At 42.2% G+C, this 17705-nt stretch overlaps 1 protein-coding gene across 1 annotated transcript in view; it reads right to left on the bottom strand.

Moving 5' to 3' along the window:
* The window catches only part of LOC126484713 (cytochrome P450 6k1-like), a 148393-nt gene that overhangs the window by 24003 nt on the left and 106685 nt on the right, over positions 1-17705 (bottom strand). The window contains exons 2-3 of the mRNA XM_050108308.1: positions 17279-17517; positions 1645-1907 (exon numbers count right to left, since the gene is read on the bottom strand). Coding sequence (XP_049964265.1) covers positions 1645-1907; positions 17279-17517 — 502 coding nt within the window. The remainder of the gene's footprint in view (positions 1-1644; positions 1908-17278; positions 17518-17705) is intronic.

Below are 17705 nucleotides of genomic sequence, written 5' to 3'. Positions count from 1 at the left end.
TGAGCACAGCCAACATACACTCTTACTCTGTCCTGTTGTAAGAGAAAGACACAGAAATCTTGGAGGTAAGGCACAGTGAACGGCATATTTAATATGTCAGGAGTATAATGCCTGTCGTCCAAATTGCCCGGTGTGCAAACCTGAGGAACCAACTTTACCACATACCGACAAGTGTATGATGATGGCAAATGCATTATGCCATCTTTCACTCTCCTCGCAGTCTATGCAGATCGATCAGTCCATCGTGACGCTATAAGCAGACAAGGAGATTCTCTCTGGAAAGACGACACGTTGGCAATCCTGCATCCAATGTTGCCTCAGGGCGCCTCACTGCCAGTGCCCACCCCGTCTCCGCTGCCACCTCATGGGCAGTCGCAGCAGCGGCCACCGTGCTGATGGTGCCCTCTGCACCTGACGTCCTCACCCTATCCCTGTGGGTATCTGTCTTGCTGCAGAAAGGCCCACTTCCTGACTCACTGCATCTGCCATAGACGTACACTGAGGTGAAAAATGTCATAGCGTATCTCTTAATATCGCGTCGTATCGCCTCTTGCCTGGCATAGTTCAGTAACTCGACATGGCGTATAAGCCACAAGTCATGGGAATACCCTTGCAGAATTACTGAACCATGCTGCTTCGGCAGCCGTCCGTAACTGCGAAGGTGTTGTCAGTGAAGGATTTGGTGCATGAACTGATCTCTCGACTATGTCCTATAAGCGTTTGATGGATACCCATACCATTCTCTCGAATTGTACAGAACGTTCTTCAAACCAATCATGAACAATTGAGGCTTGGTGACATGGCACATTGTCATCCATAAAAATTCGTTGTTTGGTAACATGAAATCCGTGAATGGTTGCAAATGGTCTCCAACGTGGAAACGGATTCGTTTCACTCTCTGGTTATGTTCAGTGAGTGCGTAATGTTAACAAAAAAGTATAGAACAGATGAGTTGATTGCTTCATACAAACAAAGATTTGTAGGCTTTAATATTCCACAGGCTGAGTTATCCCCAACTCTTTTTGACTTCATAACTTTCGACTTGGCTGTTCGTAAAATCTCAAACTGTCCGGCTTACTCTTGGCAATATTCTTAAATGTTTGGATCATTATCATGAAAATACCCCATAGGGAGAGGTACACAGTAAAGTAATGCAAGTCTACAAAAATTCATTTTTTCGAGAAAGCTAGCATCTCCACGATAAGTGCATCGAAATATTGAGACTCCATAAATAGCTCGTGGAATTGAGATAAATTCAAAAGATTGCTTTTGAGGCCCTGAGAAGTGAGTTCAACAGCAAGGCAATGATGACATGCCATGTTTGTGGTATGCACTGTGTTGTTCATCACATTAAAGCCCTGAAAGAGGACTATTAGGATTTAACGTTCTACTGACGAAGAAGACATTAAAGACGAAACGCAAGCTTGGTTTGGGAAACGATTTCAGAGTGTTTTTCCAAAGGAAACGTCCTGACATGTGCTCTAAAGAATGTGGGGAAACAACAGAAAAGCTAAATCTGCATAACTGGGTGGGCATTTGAACAGGTAGCCTCTGGAGCATGATACCCGACTCTTACCCACTGCGCCTTGATTCTCCTCACATCAAACTGATTTCTCTGGTGGAACGAATCGTTGCAGCTCTCACCTTAAATACTCCATTAGTGTTGGGCTCACAAAGCTCAGAACGAAACCGATGCTTGATTGCCAAGTGGGCTCAAAGATCTTGCGTCCCCACTGTCGGAACTCGTGCTCCGGGTTCCGCTGGCAGTTGCACTCCTGGCCGAAGGCGACGGAGGAGATGACGTCAGTGGTGAACCGCGCTATCAGCTCGCGCACCTCCACCGACTCCCCGCGGTTCACCATCTCTCCAATCACGTCCGCCATCTCTTGCCCGCAGTCCTGGATCGTCTGTCACACACACAGATACACTTCGTCAGTGTCTATAATAGAGAAGAGTGCTTCAGCAAACTTGCAGGTTTTTGTGACTTTTTATAAGAAAGAATGTAATTCGTTATTCTTAACGGTACGAAATCGACAGAATTGACGGGTATTTTTGGAGTATCCTTGAAGAATATTATAGGACCAGTACTGTTACCAATATACAGACTGATCTTGCTAAGTGGGGACAAACTGCAGAACACAATCCCTGGAAATGTAAGGGAAGAAAAGTAATGCGGGCATAAAGCTGGAAATGGATTCTGATGGAGGTATATGCACTTGAAGGTGGTCTCTGAGAGTGACCACAGTATCAGCACACAGGCACGTGGACCATCAGCATGGGGTAAGCCAGACGACCATGTAGAACGTTCTGCGTGGCAACTCGCACTATCTGTACCACTTATAATGCGTGCAAGTGGTACTACCCACGGCCTTTCCTCTGCAGCATGGTTTTGTTACTGATTCGTTGCACAGGCCACCATGGTTCTGTAACTTCTGTGATCCATCTCTCCGCAACTGAGATCGTCTGAATTATAGGCAGGGCTCTCCAACCATCCAGGGATTTTGACCATCTAACGCGCCAATTGGACAAAATTTGGCACAGTATTTATCAGGAGGACACCCAACGACTCTGTAAACCAAGGCGAACTACTCCTTGGATTAGAGCCAGAGATGGACCAATGCGTTATTGAATTACTCAGTTTCTGAAGCCCAGGCTCTTGAGTAAATTCTCCAGTTTTTCTGAATTACAATCGACTGTTTGTTTCTACATGTGCATCACACCTACCAATCTCCATCCTATTTGGATAATTCCCTTGTGGTGCGTGGTTTAGGTATACATATATACATGCATATGTGTCTGTGGAACACATAAATACATATATAAGTACATTTATATGTGCATCTATATATACACCTCCCAAAATTTAAGAGTCCAACTGCTAAATAGGGAACTTGATGTCCGCTGGTGTATAGCAGGGGACAGTTAGAACCATAAAATACAAATTCAGGCTACTAGTAGGGCAGTTGTTATTCATTTGTTTGTTTTGTAGAGCCAGCAGCAGTTCGTTTCAGGCCAGTCAGGATTCTACACTCGGCTGGCACATAAATGTGGCGCATCAGGTTATGTATCTAGCTCTTCCTGTGTTTTTTTCTTTTTAGCAATGTTGGGATGGAAAAGACGTCTGCATGCTGTGCTGTGTGTGAATGCAGGGTGGGCTGGCCACAGTGTGTGAACAGCTGAAGGCGCTTTTGGCTAAGGTCAACAATCTTCAACCTTCTGTCTCGAGTGTAGTGGAGGTGGAGCATATGGCACATCACATGGGACACCTTAAGCGCCGTTTGTCTAGACCATGGGCTCTGCCATTGAGACACCTTCCAATGGACCCAACATGGCGATCTGCTATCATTGCAGGGTGAGTGACAGGTTGCAATGCATTCACATTGCTTGAAGTGGAGGGCCAATGTGGAGGCTGGTCGCTTGGTATCGCCCATTCACGCTATGACTGGACAGGTGGCCGCTCCTTCAGCAGGGTCTGACCAGGCACATGGGATAAAGCGTTTGCCAGTAATTGGGAGCTCCAATATTAGTTGCATTATGAAGCCTCTTAAGGTAAATAGTATTCAAGGCCAGAAACAAAGCCAGTGTGCACTCGATACATCTGTCATGGGGCCTCACCTGAGATGCATACAGAATCCTGCCTGTTGCTGTCAAGTACACAGGATGCATCATGAGCACGTTGTGGCTCATGTCGCCACCAGTGATGCCAGCTGCTTGGGTTCTAAGACCATTCTCATTTCATATGGGCAGCTGGCGGAAGCGGTGAAGGCTGCTGGCCTCACACACGGTGTGCAAGCATAGCTAGCAATTTGCAGCAGTGATCTCAGAGCTCGGCGAGGTCCTTTGGTTTGGCAGCGATTGGAGGGTCTCAACCAGAGGCTTTGTTGACTCTGTGATGGTCTTGGCTGAAGATTCTCTGGACCTGCGTTATTGGATGGAGAGTTGTAGGCTCGTCTTCATAAGTCAGGGGTGTACTACCTAGAGGAAGGAGCTACTCGAGTAGCACAGTACTTGTGGAATGCACATGTGGGAGGTGGGTTAAGGCACTCTGATGAACACTCGCCAGTCGACACACAGATTGCGAAATGTAACCAGGTTCAGAGTGAAGATACGCAATTGTCAAAATTTTATCAGTAAATTGTCGAAGCATTCATGGAAAGTACTCCAATTTACTGGCTTCCAGGATATACCGGTATGTGGCCCACAGATTATTCTCAGGAAGGAAATCTGGCTAAAACCCAAGGTAAAAAGCTCTGAAATTTTTAACAGGTCATGGAACGTACATCGAAAAGACAGATTAGATCTATAGGAGGATGAGTGTTCATTGCAGCGGACAAAAACATTGTCTCTAATAACATCGAAACTGTCTTGAGTAGCTAGTTCGACAGCTTACACCATGTAGATGCAGATAGACCTGACCTTATCGACGGTGCCAGCCTACAGACAGGTAATAATAACCATTATGTCGTCATAGCGACCATGGTTACTAAAGTTAATAAATCAATCAAGAGGGCTAGGAGAGTATTTTTGCTAAAGGAGCATATAAGCAGTTGCTGGCATCTGACTTATACAATGAATGGAGACCATTTAGAACTAATATCATGAAAATAGATGAGGAATTACTGGCGGAATTCAAACAGTTTAGCAAATTGCAATCTGGAGAAATATGTGCCGAGTAAGTGGATTAAAGACGAAAAAGTCCCATTGTGGTTTAACAGCACTTTTGGGAAATGCTTAGGAAGCAAAGATTGTTGCACTCTCGGTTCAAAAGAGAATGAGCCAATGACAACAGGCAATAGTTAACAGAGACTTATGCGTCCATATAAAGACAGATGCACAAAGCAGACGACAACTACTACAGTTGTTATACCCCAGCAAAGGATTTAGCCAAAAACCCTAGAAAATTCTAGTCCTAAGTAAGATCACTAAGCTGATCGAAGACTTCTGTCCAGTCACTCGTTGATCAATCTTGTGTGGGAGCAGAAGGCAGCAAAAGGACAGAATTCGTTCACTCAGGAAGATCATAGAAACATACAGTCGTTTGATAATCGAACAGACCGCCATGTGGAGGGCACAGACCTAGGCATCTCTAGTGTAGGGAAACAACTGAAAGAGTAGAAAACAAATAATTCGCACAGTGAGGATGGAATCAAATGGTTCAAATGGGTCTGAGCACTTTGGGACTTAACATCTGAGGTCATCAGTCCCCTACAACCTAGAACTACTTAAACCTAGCTACCCTAAGGACATCACACACATCCATGCCTGAGGAAGGATTCGAACCTGCGACTGTAGCCGTCGCGCGGTTCCAGACTGAAGCGCCTTCAATCGCTCGTCCACAGCGGCCGGCGCGGACGGAATCCTAATTAGATTTTACAAAAACTATTCTATGACATTGGCCCTTTACTTAACCTGCATTTATCACGAATCTCTTACCCAGTGCGAAGTCCCGAACGACTGGATAAAATAGCAGGCGTCTTCTGCGTAGAAGAAGGGTAGAGTAGCTGACCTGCAAAATTAGACCAATATCCTTGACATCAGTTGGCTGCAAAATTCTTGAACGTATTCTCAGATCGATTATAAAGAAATACCTTGAGATGGAAAAGCTTCTGTCCGCGAATCAGCATAGTTTTACAAAGCATCACTCACGCGAAATTCAACTTGCCCTTTTCTCACATGATAGCCTGCGGACCATGGATGAAGAGCAGAAGGCAGATTTCATATTAATAGATTTTCGGAAATCATTTGACATGGTGTCGCACTGCAGACTGTTAACGAAAGTATGAGCATATGGTTTATGATTAGATTAGATTAGATTAATACTAGTTCCATGGATCATGAATACGATATTTCATAATGATGTGGAACGAGTCGAATTTTCCAATACATGACATAATTAGGTTAATTTAACAACATACTTAAGTTAATATAACAACTTTATTTTTTGTGTTTTTTGTTTTCTTTATTTTTTATTTTTATTTTTAATTTTTTTTTATTTTTAAATTTTTTTTCCTTAATTTATATCTAAAAATTCCTCTATGGTTTAGAAGGAGTTGCCATTCAGAAATTCTTTTAATTTCTTCTTAAATACTTGTTGGTTATCTGTTAGACTTTTGATAATATTTGGTAAGTGACCAAAGACTTTAGTGCCAGTATAAATCACCCCTTTCTGTGCCAAAGTTAGATTTAATCTTGAATAGTGAAGACCATCCTTTCTCCTAGTATTGTAGTTATGCACACTGCTATTACTTTTGAATTGGGTTAGGTTGTTAATAACAAATTTCATAAGAGAGTATATATACTGAGAAGCTACTGTGAATATCCCTAGATCCTTAAATAAATGTCTGCAGGATGATCTTGGGTGGACTCCAGCTATTATTCTGATTACACGCTTTTGTGCAATAAATACTTTATTCCTCAGTGATGAATTCCCCCAAAATATGATGCCATATGAAAGCAATGAGTGAAAATAGGCGTAGTAAGCTAATTTACTAAGATGTTTATCACCAAAATTTGCAATGACCCTTATTGCATAAGTAGCTGAACTCAAACGTTTCAGCAGATCATCAATGTGTTTCTTCCAATTTAATCTCTCATCAATGGACACACCTAAAAATTTGGAATATTCTATTTTAGCTATATACTTCTGATTAAGATCTATATTTATTAATGGCGTCATACCATTCCCTGTACGGAACTGTATGTACTGTGTCTTATCAAAATTCAGTGAGAGTCCGTTTACAAGGAACCACTTAGTAATTTTCTGAAAGACAGTATTGACAATTTCATCAGTTAATTCTTGTTTGTCAGGTGTGATTACTATACTTGTATCATCAGCAAAGAGAACTAACTTAGCCTCTTCATGAATATAGAATGGCAAGTCATTAATATATAATAAGAACAACAAAGGACCCAAGACTGACCCTTGTGGAACCCCATTCTTGATAGGTCCCCAGTTTGAGGAATGTGCTGATCTTTGCATGTTACGAGAACTACTTATTTCAACTTTCTGCACTCTTCCAGTTAGGTACAAATTAAACCATTTGTGCACTGTCCCACTCATGCCACAATACTTGAGCTTGTCTAGCAGAATTTCATGATTTACACAATCAAAAGCCTTTGAGAGATCACAAAAAATCCCAATGGGTGGTGTTCGGTTATTCAGATCATTCCAAATTTGACTGGTGAAAGCATACATGGCATTTTCTGTTGAAAAACCTTTCTGGAAACCAAACTGATATTTTGTTAGTACTTCATTTTTACAGATATGTGAAGCTACTCTTGAATACATTACTTTCTCAAAAATTTTGGATAAAGCTGTTAGAAGGGAGATTGGACAGTAATTGTTGACATCAGATCTATCCCCCTTTTTATGTGAAGGTATAACAATAGCATATTTCAGTCTATCAGGGAAAATTCCCTGTTCTAGAGAGCTATTACACAGGTGGCTGAGAATCTTACTTATCTGTTGAGAACAAGCTTTTAGTATTTTGCTGGAAATGCCATCAATTCCATGTGAGTTTTTGCTTTTAAGCAAGTTTATTATTTTCCTAATTTCAGAGGGAGAAGTGGGTGAGATTTCAATTGTATCAAATTGCATAGGTATGGCCTCTTCCATTAACAGCCTAGCATCTTCTAATGAACACCTGGATCCTACTATATCCACAACATTTAGAAAATGATTATTAAAAATATTTTCAACTTCTGACTTTTTGTTCGTGAAGTTTTCATTCAATTTGATCGTAATACTGTCTTCCTCTGCTCTTGGTTGACCTGTTTCTCTTTTAATAATATTCCAAATTGTTTTAATTTTATTATCAGAGTTGCTGATTTCAGACATGATACACATACTCCTGGATTTGATAATAACGTTTCTTAATATAACACAGTAGTTTTTATAATTTTTGATAGTTTCTGGGTCACTACTCTTTCTTGCTGTCAGATACATTTCCCTTTTCCGGTTACAAGATATTTTTATACCCTTAGTAAGCCATGGTTTGTTACAAGGTTTCTTATGGGTACATTTAACTATTTTCTTGGGGAAGCAGTTTTCAAATGCATTTACAAAAATGTCATGAAATAAATTATATTTTAAATTGGCATCAGGTTCACGGTACACCTCATCCCAGTCTAACTGCTGTAGGCTTACCCTGAAATTTGCAATTGTTAAATCGTTGATTGAACGTACTACTTTGGAGGACTGTTTAGTATTGCTGAATGGAGCTATGTCATATATTGCAAATGACCCCAGATGTGTGACAGGCCTAACAGACTTCTTAAGTAACAGGACCCAGAACATTGTCCACGACAGCGAGTGTTCATCAGAGATGAGTGTATCGTCAGATGTGTCCCAGGGAAGTACGATACGACTGCTGTTGTTTTCTATATGTGCTGGCATCAGCTGTCCCCTGCACACCATTCGGCAAAGAGGTTGCAAGAAAATCGGCAGTAGGGGCTGAATCAAGCGCGCGTATTAGGACAGAGGCCAAAGACAGACTCACAAGCAACGTGCTGCCAACACTCTGTCGACAGACAGTATTTAGATCGCTACCGTGGGCAGTCAGCCACAAACAGTTAGCCCAGTCGCAGACAGAGTCAGTCGCAGTCACAGTCAGCTCAGCTACTAGCTCAGTTACTATTCTAGTTGCCACCTGGCAGTTCACGTCACCTGCTATGAGAATGTAGTGTTTATAGCAGGACTTCGGTGTCACCAGCAGTGAGACTAACGTGGACTATTATGGAAGAACTTATACCACACCAACTTGCTTAAAGATAAGTAGCTTCTTGTTCTTGTTAATAAGGAACCGTGTTAATACATGTGTGCAGATGTGTTGTAAAAAGAGGATACCGCCTACCTACCAACATCTGCTCTTTTTCTTCCCCTCGTACAAGACACTACAGTGGCAATGAGATGACACAGAAGTGGCGACAAGGATAACTCAGTGAAGAAGACCATTTTACTTGCTTCTCTTGTGGTTTAGATTGTAGGGTTGTTGTGTTCTTGCGTGTATTCCAGGAGGGGAGCTGCAGAACTTATAAAATTTCTCTTTCCAGAGGCTTTGCTTACTTTTTTACTTTTTTGCTGCAACTTATTTGTGTAAACCATGGCTACCCCCACCGCCCCTCCACCCCCTGCCTCCACGCCCTTGGCACAAATGGCCAATGTGATGGATCGAACACAAATTTTTCAGTTTCAGAACCAACAAATTGCTACCATGCTGACTACAGTAAAACAACTTCTGGCGGCACAAGCGGCGAGCGCTGCTCAATAGACCAGCAAACCAGCGCTACAAATGCCGCCGACCAGCATATCAACATTTCGGCAATTTAACGAGAAGAAGAGGAATGGCTCGAATACCTGACTCAGTTCCAAGCAGTTTGTCAATTTCATCGTGTTGAAGCTACAGCCAAGTTACAATAATTTCTTTCGATTGCGGCGTTCCCAGTGTTCAGCTTAATACAAAAACTATCCCCAACCGCGTCTCCCGACGAACTCAGCTATGAGCACGTAATAGCTGCATTAACTCAATATTATGAGCAGAAAGTTCAAGTAGCTGCAGCCGGACATCAGGTTTTTCGCTTGCAGAAAAAGCCGGAGCAGACATACCGTCAGAGGGACACAGAATTAACGGGCATGACTAGAAAATGTAAATTTACGTGTAGTTGTGGCAACTATTACAGTATATATGAAGATGGTATCTGTTCTTTCGGACATGTCCGAATGGGAATCGGCGAAACGCCGTGAGTAATGAGTATTATGGGCAGGACACTATGAGTATAGTGCGGGACATTAAGTTGAGAATGTGGGTCTCACGGGAGGCGTGCATTAGATAAGTTCCTGCAGTCGCACCATACTCTGTGTCCGCGGTGGCTCAGATGGATTGTTCGGTCAGAGAGCTGGAGAGCTGGTTGGCCTATGTAACAAAAAAACTGAGTGAAAGGATCAACAACTTACGTGAACGGATGTCAAAAATGGTTCAAATGGCTCTGAGCACTATGGGACTTAACAGCTGTGGTCATCAGTCCCCTAGAACTTAGAACTACTTAAACCTAACTAACCTAAGGACATCACACACATCCATGCCCGAGGCAGGATTCGAACCTGCGACCGTAGCAGTCGCGCGGTTCCGGACTGCGCGTCTAGAACCGCGAGACCACCGCGACCGGCGAACGGATGTCAAGTGACGTCCGCAACGACCATACACAACAGTCAAAAAAAAAAAAAGAACTAAATAAAAGAGGGATAGAACGTCTGCCATGTAAGCAGGAGATGCCAGGTTCGAGTTCCCATCGCAGCACACATTTTCAACTGTCCCCGTTGACTTATATAAACGCCTGTATGCAGCTAAGTGTAGTGATTTAGTTATAATTTCATTCTAAAAAAACTTTTACAGTGATTTAATGATTAATGATCTCAATGTCGCAGATAGTAGAACACTGGAACAAATCCTAAAGTATTCTGATCCATCACTTCCTCAAGTGTTGCAAATTTTAGAGCAATATGATTCGTGCGCTATAGCGGCCGATAAGTTTGACTATGCCCACATTTGTCGGGTCGAGTCGCCCCTTGCTCGCGACCGCCCCAAGCAGCCACAACACCGAGCGCGTACACAGCCGAGCTCACAGCCACGCAGACATGTAAGCAGATCCGTGAATTCAGTGAAGCGTTGCCCTGGAACCTAGATGTTGGAGCAGGTGTCCAGTGATCGAAGTCATTTGCACAGATTAGCGTAAAGTTTTGTAGCCCGTACTGAAGGAGGACCATATGACACAGACTACAATCACAAGAGAGGGTTCCTGTACTATTCTTTCAGAAGCACTTCGATATGTTATTTTTCTACTGTAAGACATCCAAGCAGTATATGACTACAGTTTTGTACACTGACATACATTTTGCAATCCCTCCATAACTTCGAGTTCTGTGTCAGGTGCTAAACAGACATTAACATGCTTCGATCCATTAGCTCTCTCAGAAACCTAGACATCGAATGATATAAACTATGCTGCTTACACAACACATAGGATGGTTGAAATAAAAGACAGAAGTGGTGTGTCTTATCAACAAAAATGTGGAGGACATCGCAGCATATGGAAACTGGAAGAATTTGTGGCATTGTGGAGCAGTTCTAAACAGCTTTCAAAGGTGATGACCTCTACATTTAATGTCATTTTCCATATTGATGGGGTAACAAATGGCTCGGTAGTCTGTTTTTTTGAAGAGATCTTGAGCATTGATTCTCATATTGGATGATGATGATGTTTGGTTTGTGGGGCGCTCAACTGCAGGGTTATCAGCGCCCGTACAAATTCCGAACCATTTCTCAGCCCAATCTCGCCACTTTTCATGAATGATGATGAAATGAAGAGGGCAACACAAGCACCCAGTCATCTCGAGGCAGATCAAAATCCCTGACCCCACCGGGAATCGAACCCGGGACCCCGTGCTCGGGAAGCGAAAACGCGGCCGCGAGACCAGGAGCTGCGGACTCTTCATATTGGAGGTGCATATTGTACCCAGGTATACGATCGCTAATTCGGCGTCCTAAGTGGTAGTCATACTGACAACCAAATCTTTGGACACAGGTCTTTAGTTTTTATGACTTACAGTGGATAACAACATGCGGAACAAGGAGTTTCCTGCAGATCCCAGAGAGCACAGATAGTATGCAGCATCAGTTGTCAATCTCACCAGTAGAAGAACGGAGTGATTTGCGTGTACCCAGGCAAACATGTAAGCACCCCCATCCTTCCACACTTTTTGTCAAAATTTCATCAGTTTTACGTATTTTCCATCAATTTTCGTAGTTTTATTGGGTTTCCTGTAATTTCAACACATATTACTCAATTACTCAAGGTGTTGTTACGTCAACAAAACGTCTCATTGCATCGATCACGTGATGTTATCAGCCAATCATATTGCAGCATGGTTCTCAATTTCTTCATCATTACTAAAGCACCCCCTTCATTACACTGCGAGGGTCATATACATGTGGACATATCGTGAACCCTGTTCCACCGCCTGCATCACATGACACAAACACTGTTTCTTACAGTAGGAAGTCGCGATCAGCAGAGAGGAGGTGTTAAAACTGCCTTAGTCGAAACTCTTTTGCCATATCCACCTCTGTGGATGGAGTAGCAAAGTATTCTCACATTCGTGGGATAAAGCCAAAACTCCAAAGCTCTGACCGTCTGCCCTCTGTTTTGAAACGAGCTACCTCATTGAACCTATAGACTAAGGACTCTGAGCGAAACTCTAAATGGCCACTCTCTAGGTATCTCGTAAATGCACTCATTGCCTTCTCTCCTCTGCAAAGATACAAATTTGTAGTGCTAAATTTCTCCATGGGGAAAAATCGACTTGGATCCCATGCCAGGAGAAGATGAATGATTTGGCAATGACGTTACCTCCCTGGGACAGCTTCTCCGAGACGTAGAAAGACATTTAAAAAATCCTAAATGATTGTAAATACAAAATAGTAATTGCTTAAACAGTATTTGTATAAACTTAATCTCTCATCATTTTTATATTATAATTGCCAAATTGTTCCCTTAACAAAACCTTTCATTTGTTATGGCACTTTTTAAAATTTTTAATCTCATTTATTATCATGTTGAACTGGCTTGGTAATTCATAAATACTAGTACACGGGGATAACTACCTAGATAAGTTGGTAACTAACTAAACTACCTTAAATTTAAATATTTGGACGAATGTGGATGAATTGGGTTTCAAAAGTCTTAGCAGGAATTTAGCGTTACGAATACTTTCGCTTTTTCATTTGCATTTTTGCAAAGGAGTCAGTGCAATTTAAAATTAAGGAACTCTTTTTATGCAGTATTTGATGCTGCTTTTATGAATGACACTTTTTATTTGGAGTAGCCTTTTTTTAGTTACAGGTGTTGGAACATGAGCGTAGCTCACTTTTTTGCCAAGTCGTTAAGCGTTGTCGATCTTTGACTATTGATTATGGCCAAACGGCTGAACCGATTGTAACTTTTAAGAAGGTCATTTACGTAAAATTTTATGGTCTCCTATTCTGGCATTTCGAGAATTTCTGTAGTATGTATCGGAAGTAAACACCGAAAAATTTCAAAAATTTCGTAGTTTCGGCCCTCAAAAGCTTAGCACAAGCCAGAAACCGACCCACACTGATTGAGCACTATTTTGGGATGGCTAACGTTGATTACAACATTTCCAGCTTGTGCATATTTATTGACCAGCAAAATTCTCATCTGCCTACACTAACGTGTGTTAATATAGTTCTGCCACACGTGATTTAAGTCGAAACTGCACAGAACAGATCACATACGTGTGACACTCGATCCTATTGTTACCAACACCCACAGTAGCACAGTTGAACAAAATAATTCAACAATCAGTCCGACATCACTATATTTACGCTGAGTCGTGGCAACCTTCGTACACAGAAGTGATGACCACAATATTCTCAAATTATTGCAAGCATAGTACATCGGACGTTTTCAAACTAAAAATCTTTTGAATAACAAAAGCTGAAAACTTCCTCTACCGGAACACAACTCTAAAATCGTACACCGTACGCTCATTCTCCAACATGCAATAAGAACGTTATGTACGTTACTTTTCTTGTACTGAACTTAAAGCTAGTACTAGCATCCTCATATGCGCCAGTTCAATTGTTATAAAGAGTTGCATGCAAACTAAGTGACACTCCGTATTCTGTACTAATTATCTGCACAATAAGTTACCTTTCAGCCTAAAATAACAGTGCACAAATAACATTCTGGCAAGCTATCACGTCGGTATTGTGAAGAGTAGATGCCGTAGAGTTCTGATCCGGTATCGTGGATTGCAGTTCAGTCCTCACCTCACAGCCATTTGGAATGACTGTTAAAACTGTTTGAGTCTGGTACATGGATAGAATGGGAAAATTACGCTCTGTATGGCAACCTAGCTGTGAGGGGACAGTGGGTGAATTTTTGTCGCAATCCCTCATATACTTCCAACGTGTATTTAAACGTCACTGTATACTGTTATCCGTTGGATGGTGGCTGGTCAGTTCCGTGTCATCTAATAGCATCACAGGAAATGGGGATCTTGGCTCGAATGCCGATACTGTGAAACATGGATATGTGAGGAGAAGAGCCAAGATGACTAAACGGAAATATTATGAAATAACAATTTGTCTGGAATACATTTCACATAAATTTCCTCAGCATGTTATAGCCTTAGGTGGAGATTTCAATTTACCAAATATAGACTGGGACACTCAGATGTTTAGAACGGGTGGTAGGGACAGAGCATCGAGTGACATTATATTGAGTGCACTATCCGAAAATTACCTCGAGCAATTAAACAGAGAGCCGAATCGTGGAGATAACATCTTGGACCTACTGATAAGAAACGGACCCGAACTTTTCGACACTGTAAGCGCAGAACAGGGAATCAGTGATCATAAGGCCGTTGCAGCATCCCTGAATATGGAAGTAAACAGGAATATAAAAAAGGGAGGAAGATTTATCTACTTAGCAATAGTAATAGAAGGCAGATTTCAGACTACCTAATAGATCAAAACGAAAATTTCTGTTCCGATAGCAATGTAGAGTGTTCATGGAAAAAGTTCAAGGCCATCGTAAAATGCGTTTTAGACAGATACGTGCCGAGTAAAACTGTGAGGGATGGGAAAAACTCACCGTGGTTCAACAACAAAGTTAGGAAACTACTGCGAAAGCAAAGAGAGCTTCACTGCAAGTTTAAACGCAGCCAAAACCTCTCAGACAAACAGAAGCTAAACAATATCAAAGTTAGCGTAACAAGGGCTATACGTGAAGCGTTCAGTGAATTAGAAAGTAAAATTCTATGTACCGACTTGACAGAAAACCCTAGGAAATTCTGGTCTTACGTTAAATCAGTAAGTGGCTCGAAACAGCATATCTAGACACTCCGGGATGATGATGGCATTGAAACAGAGGATGACACGCGTAAAGTTGAAATACTAAACACCTTTTTCCAAAGCTGTTTCACAGAGGAAGACCGCACTGCAGTTCCTTCTCTAAATTCTCGCACAAACGAAAAAATGGCTGACATCGATATAAGTGTCCAAGGAATAGAAAAGCAACTGGAATCACTCAACAGAGGGATGTCCACTGGACCTGACGGGACACCAGTTCGATTCTACACAGAGTACGCGAAAGAACTTGCCCCCCTCCTAACAGCCGTGTACCGCAAGTCTCTAGAGGAACGGAAGGTTCCAAATGATTGGAAAAGAGCACAGGTAGTCCCAGTCTTCAAGAAGGGTCGTCGAGCAGAAGCGCAAAACTATAGACCTATATCTCTGACGTCGATCTGTTGTACAATTTTAGAACATGTTTTTTGCTCGTGTATCATGTCATTTCTGGAAACCCAGAATCTACTCTGTAGGAATCAACATGGATTCCGGAAACAGCGATCGTGTGAGACCCAACTCGCTTTATTTGTTCATGAGACGGAAAATATTAGATACAGGCTCCCAGGTAGATGCTATTTTCCTTGACTTCCGGATGGCGTTCGATACAGTTCCGCACTGTCGCCTGATAAACAAAGAGACTACGGAATATCAGACCAGCTGTGTCACTGGATTGAAGAGTTTTTAGCAAACAGAACACAACATGTTGTTCTCAATGGAGAGACGTCTACAGACGTTAAGGTAACCTCTGGCGTTCCACAGGGGAGTGTTATGGGACCATTACTTTTCACAATATATATAAATGACCTAGTAGATAGTGTCGGAAGTTCCATGCGGCTTTTCGCGGATGATGCTGTAGTACACAGAGAAGTTGCAGCATTAGAAAATTGCAGCGAAATGCAGGAAGATCTGCAGCGGATAGGCACTTGTTGCAGGGAGTGGAAACTGACCCTTAACATAGACAAATGTAATGTATTGCGAATACATAGAAAGAAGGATCCTTTATTTTATGATTATATGATAGCGGAACAAACACTGGTAGCAGTTACTTCTGTAAAATATCTGGGAGTATGCGTGCAGAACGATTTGAAGTGGAATGATCATATAAAATTAATTGTAGGTAAGGCGGGTGCCAGGTTGAGATTCATTGGGAGAGTCCTTAGAATATGTAGTCCATTAACAAAGGAGGTGGCTTACAAAACACTTGTTCGACCTATACTTGAGTATTGCTCATCAGTGTGGGATCCGTACCAGGTCGGGTTGATGCAGGAGATAGAGAAGATCCAAAGAAGAGCGGCGCGTTTCGTCACAGTGTTATTTGGTAAGCGTGATAGCGTTACGGAGATGTTTAGCAAACTTAAGTGGCAGACTCTGCAAGAAAGGCGCTCTGCATCGCGGTGTAGGTTGCTGTCCAGGTATCGAGAGGGTTCGTTTCTGGATGAGGTATCGAATATATTGCTTCCCCCTACTTATACCTCCCGAGGAGATCACGAATGTAAAATTAGAGAGATTCGAGCGCGCACGGAGGCTTTCCGGCAGTCGTTCTTCCCGCGAACCATACGCGACTGGAACAGGAAAGGGAGGTAATGACAGTGGCACGTAAAGTGCCCTCCGCCACACACCGTTGGGTGGCTTGCGGAGTATAAATGTAGATGTAGATGTAGATCTCTTAACCCTTTCAGACCCACTGGCTACAATTGTGTACATTAAAGTTTAACGTGTCTTAGCTGAAATAGAAGTACTTTCCCCCAGTGGAAACCTAAGGTAGACATTTTTGAATGTTCAGCTTTTTCACTATGTACAAGCGCTGCCAACTGTTGGGCATTACTAGGAAAATATCAGAATGTCAATGTAGCAATGCGCAGAAGCTCGTGACCACCGGAATACACAGACGTGGTTGGTTCGCTAAATTCCACTATATAACTGAATATTGTTGTTGTTATTTTGCATGGTAACTACTGAATAATCATTTGATTTACTGCAATATAGAATCGTAATTAGTTATTTTAGTCCATAAAATGAAGCCAAGTGTACAAAATACGTTTCGAAAACGGGTACATATTTTTGTATAAGTCTTCCATCTAAAACCATTAAAAAATCGCCTAAGAGCCTTAGCGCATAAAGAAAAACTTTCTTTCTTTCAGAAAAAATTCAGTGAAAGGGTTAAAGGAGCGACATCGATTCAGAACCTATAGGCTCCAACAATGTTTAAACAGGTTTGTGCTGTCATCGAGCGCTTTGCCAACATTCCCCATATAAGGGAAAGTTTTGCAGCTTTCAAAAATCAGTTTTTGCTTCAAGGCTTCTTGATCTATAGCAGAAAAGGTCTATCCACGAGTCGCACAACAACTCACCTTAAACATGCCCTTAAGTTTGCCGGATGTGAACGTAGGGCTTAATTTGATTCTCAGCTGGCGCCACTTCTTTCCTGCCAGGAAAAAGAGATGTTTGTTGAGAGGTTCTTCGTCGTCGATGAACAGTCCCCTTTCGTGGAACGTCCCGAAATCCTTGACAAGGACGTGGCGGATGAGTTCAGGGTCACGGATAAGCAGCAGTGGCCGACGGAATCCGTAAAACCCGACGTACCTCTCTTCTGAAACGAAAAAAGAGTATAGTTACGAATTAAATTAACGACAGATATCACCTCTAAGTAGTAACACATACAACCCACCACAACTGTCGTATCGATTACCAGTCTTCACTAGATCCACAGATAAGACGACACGACGTGGCATATCTAAATGCAGATGTGCTCTGTGACGCGAATCCCAGTAAACTTGG

The sequence above is a fragment of the Schistocerca serialis genome, chromosome 6, assembly GCF_023864345.2.
Source record: "Schistocerca serialis cubense isolate TAMUIC-IGC-003099 chromosome 6, iqSchSeri2.2, whole genome shotgun sequence".
Lineage (NCBI taxonomy): Eukaryota > Metazoa > Arthropoda > Insecta > Orthoptera > Acrididae > Schistocerca > Schistocerca serialis.
Note: the sequence above shows the minus strand (reverse complement) of the source record. Positions and strands in the feature narration are given on the sequence as shown.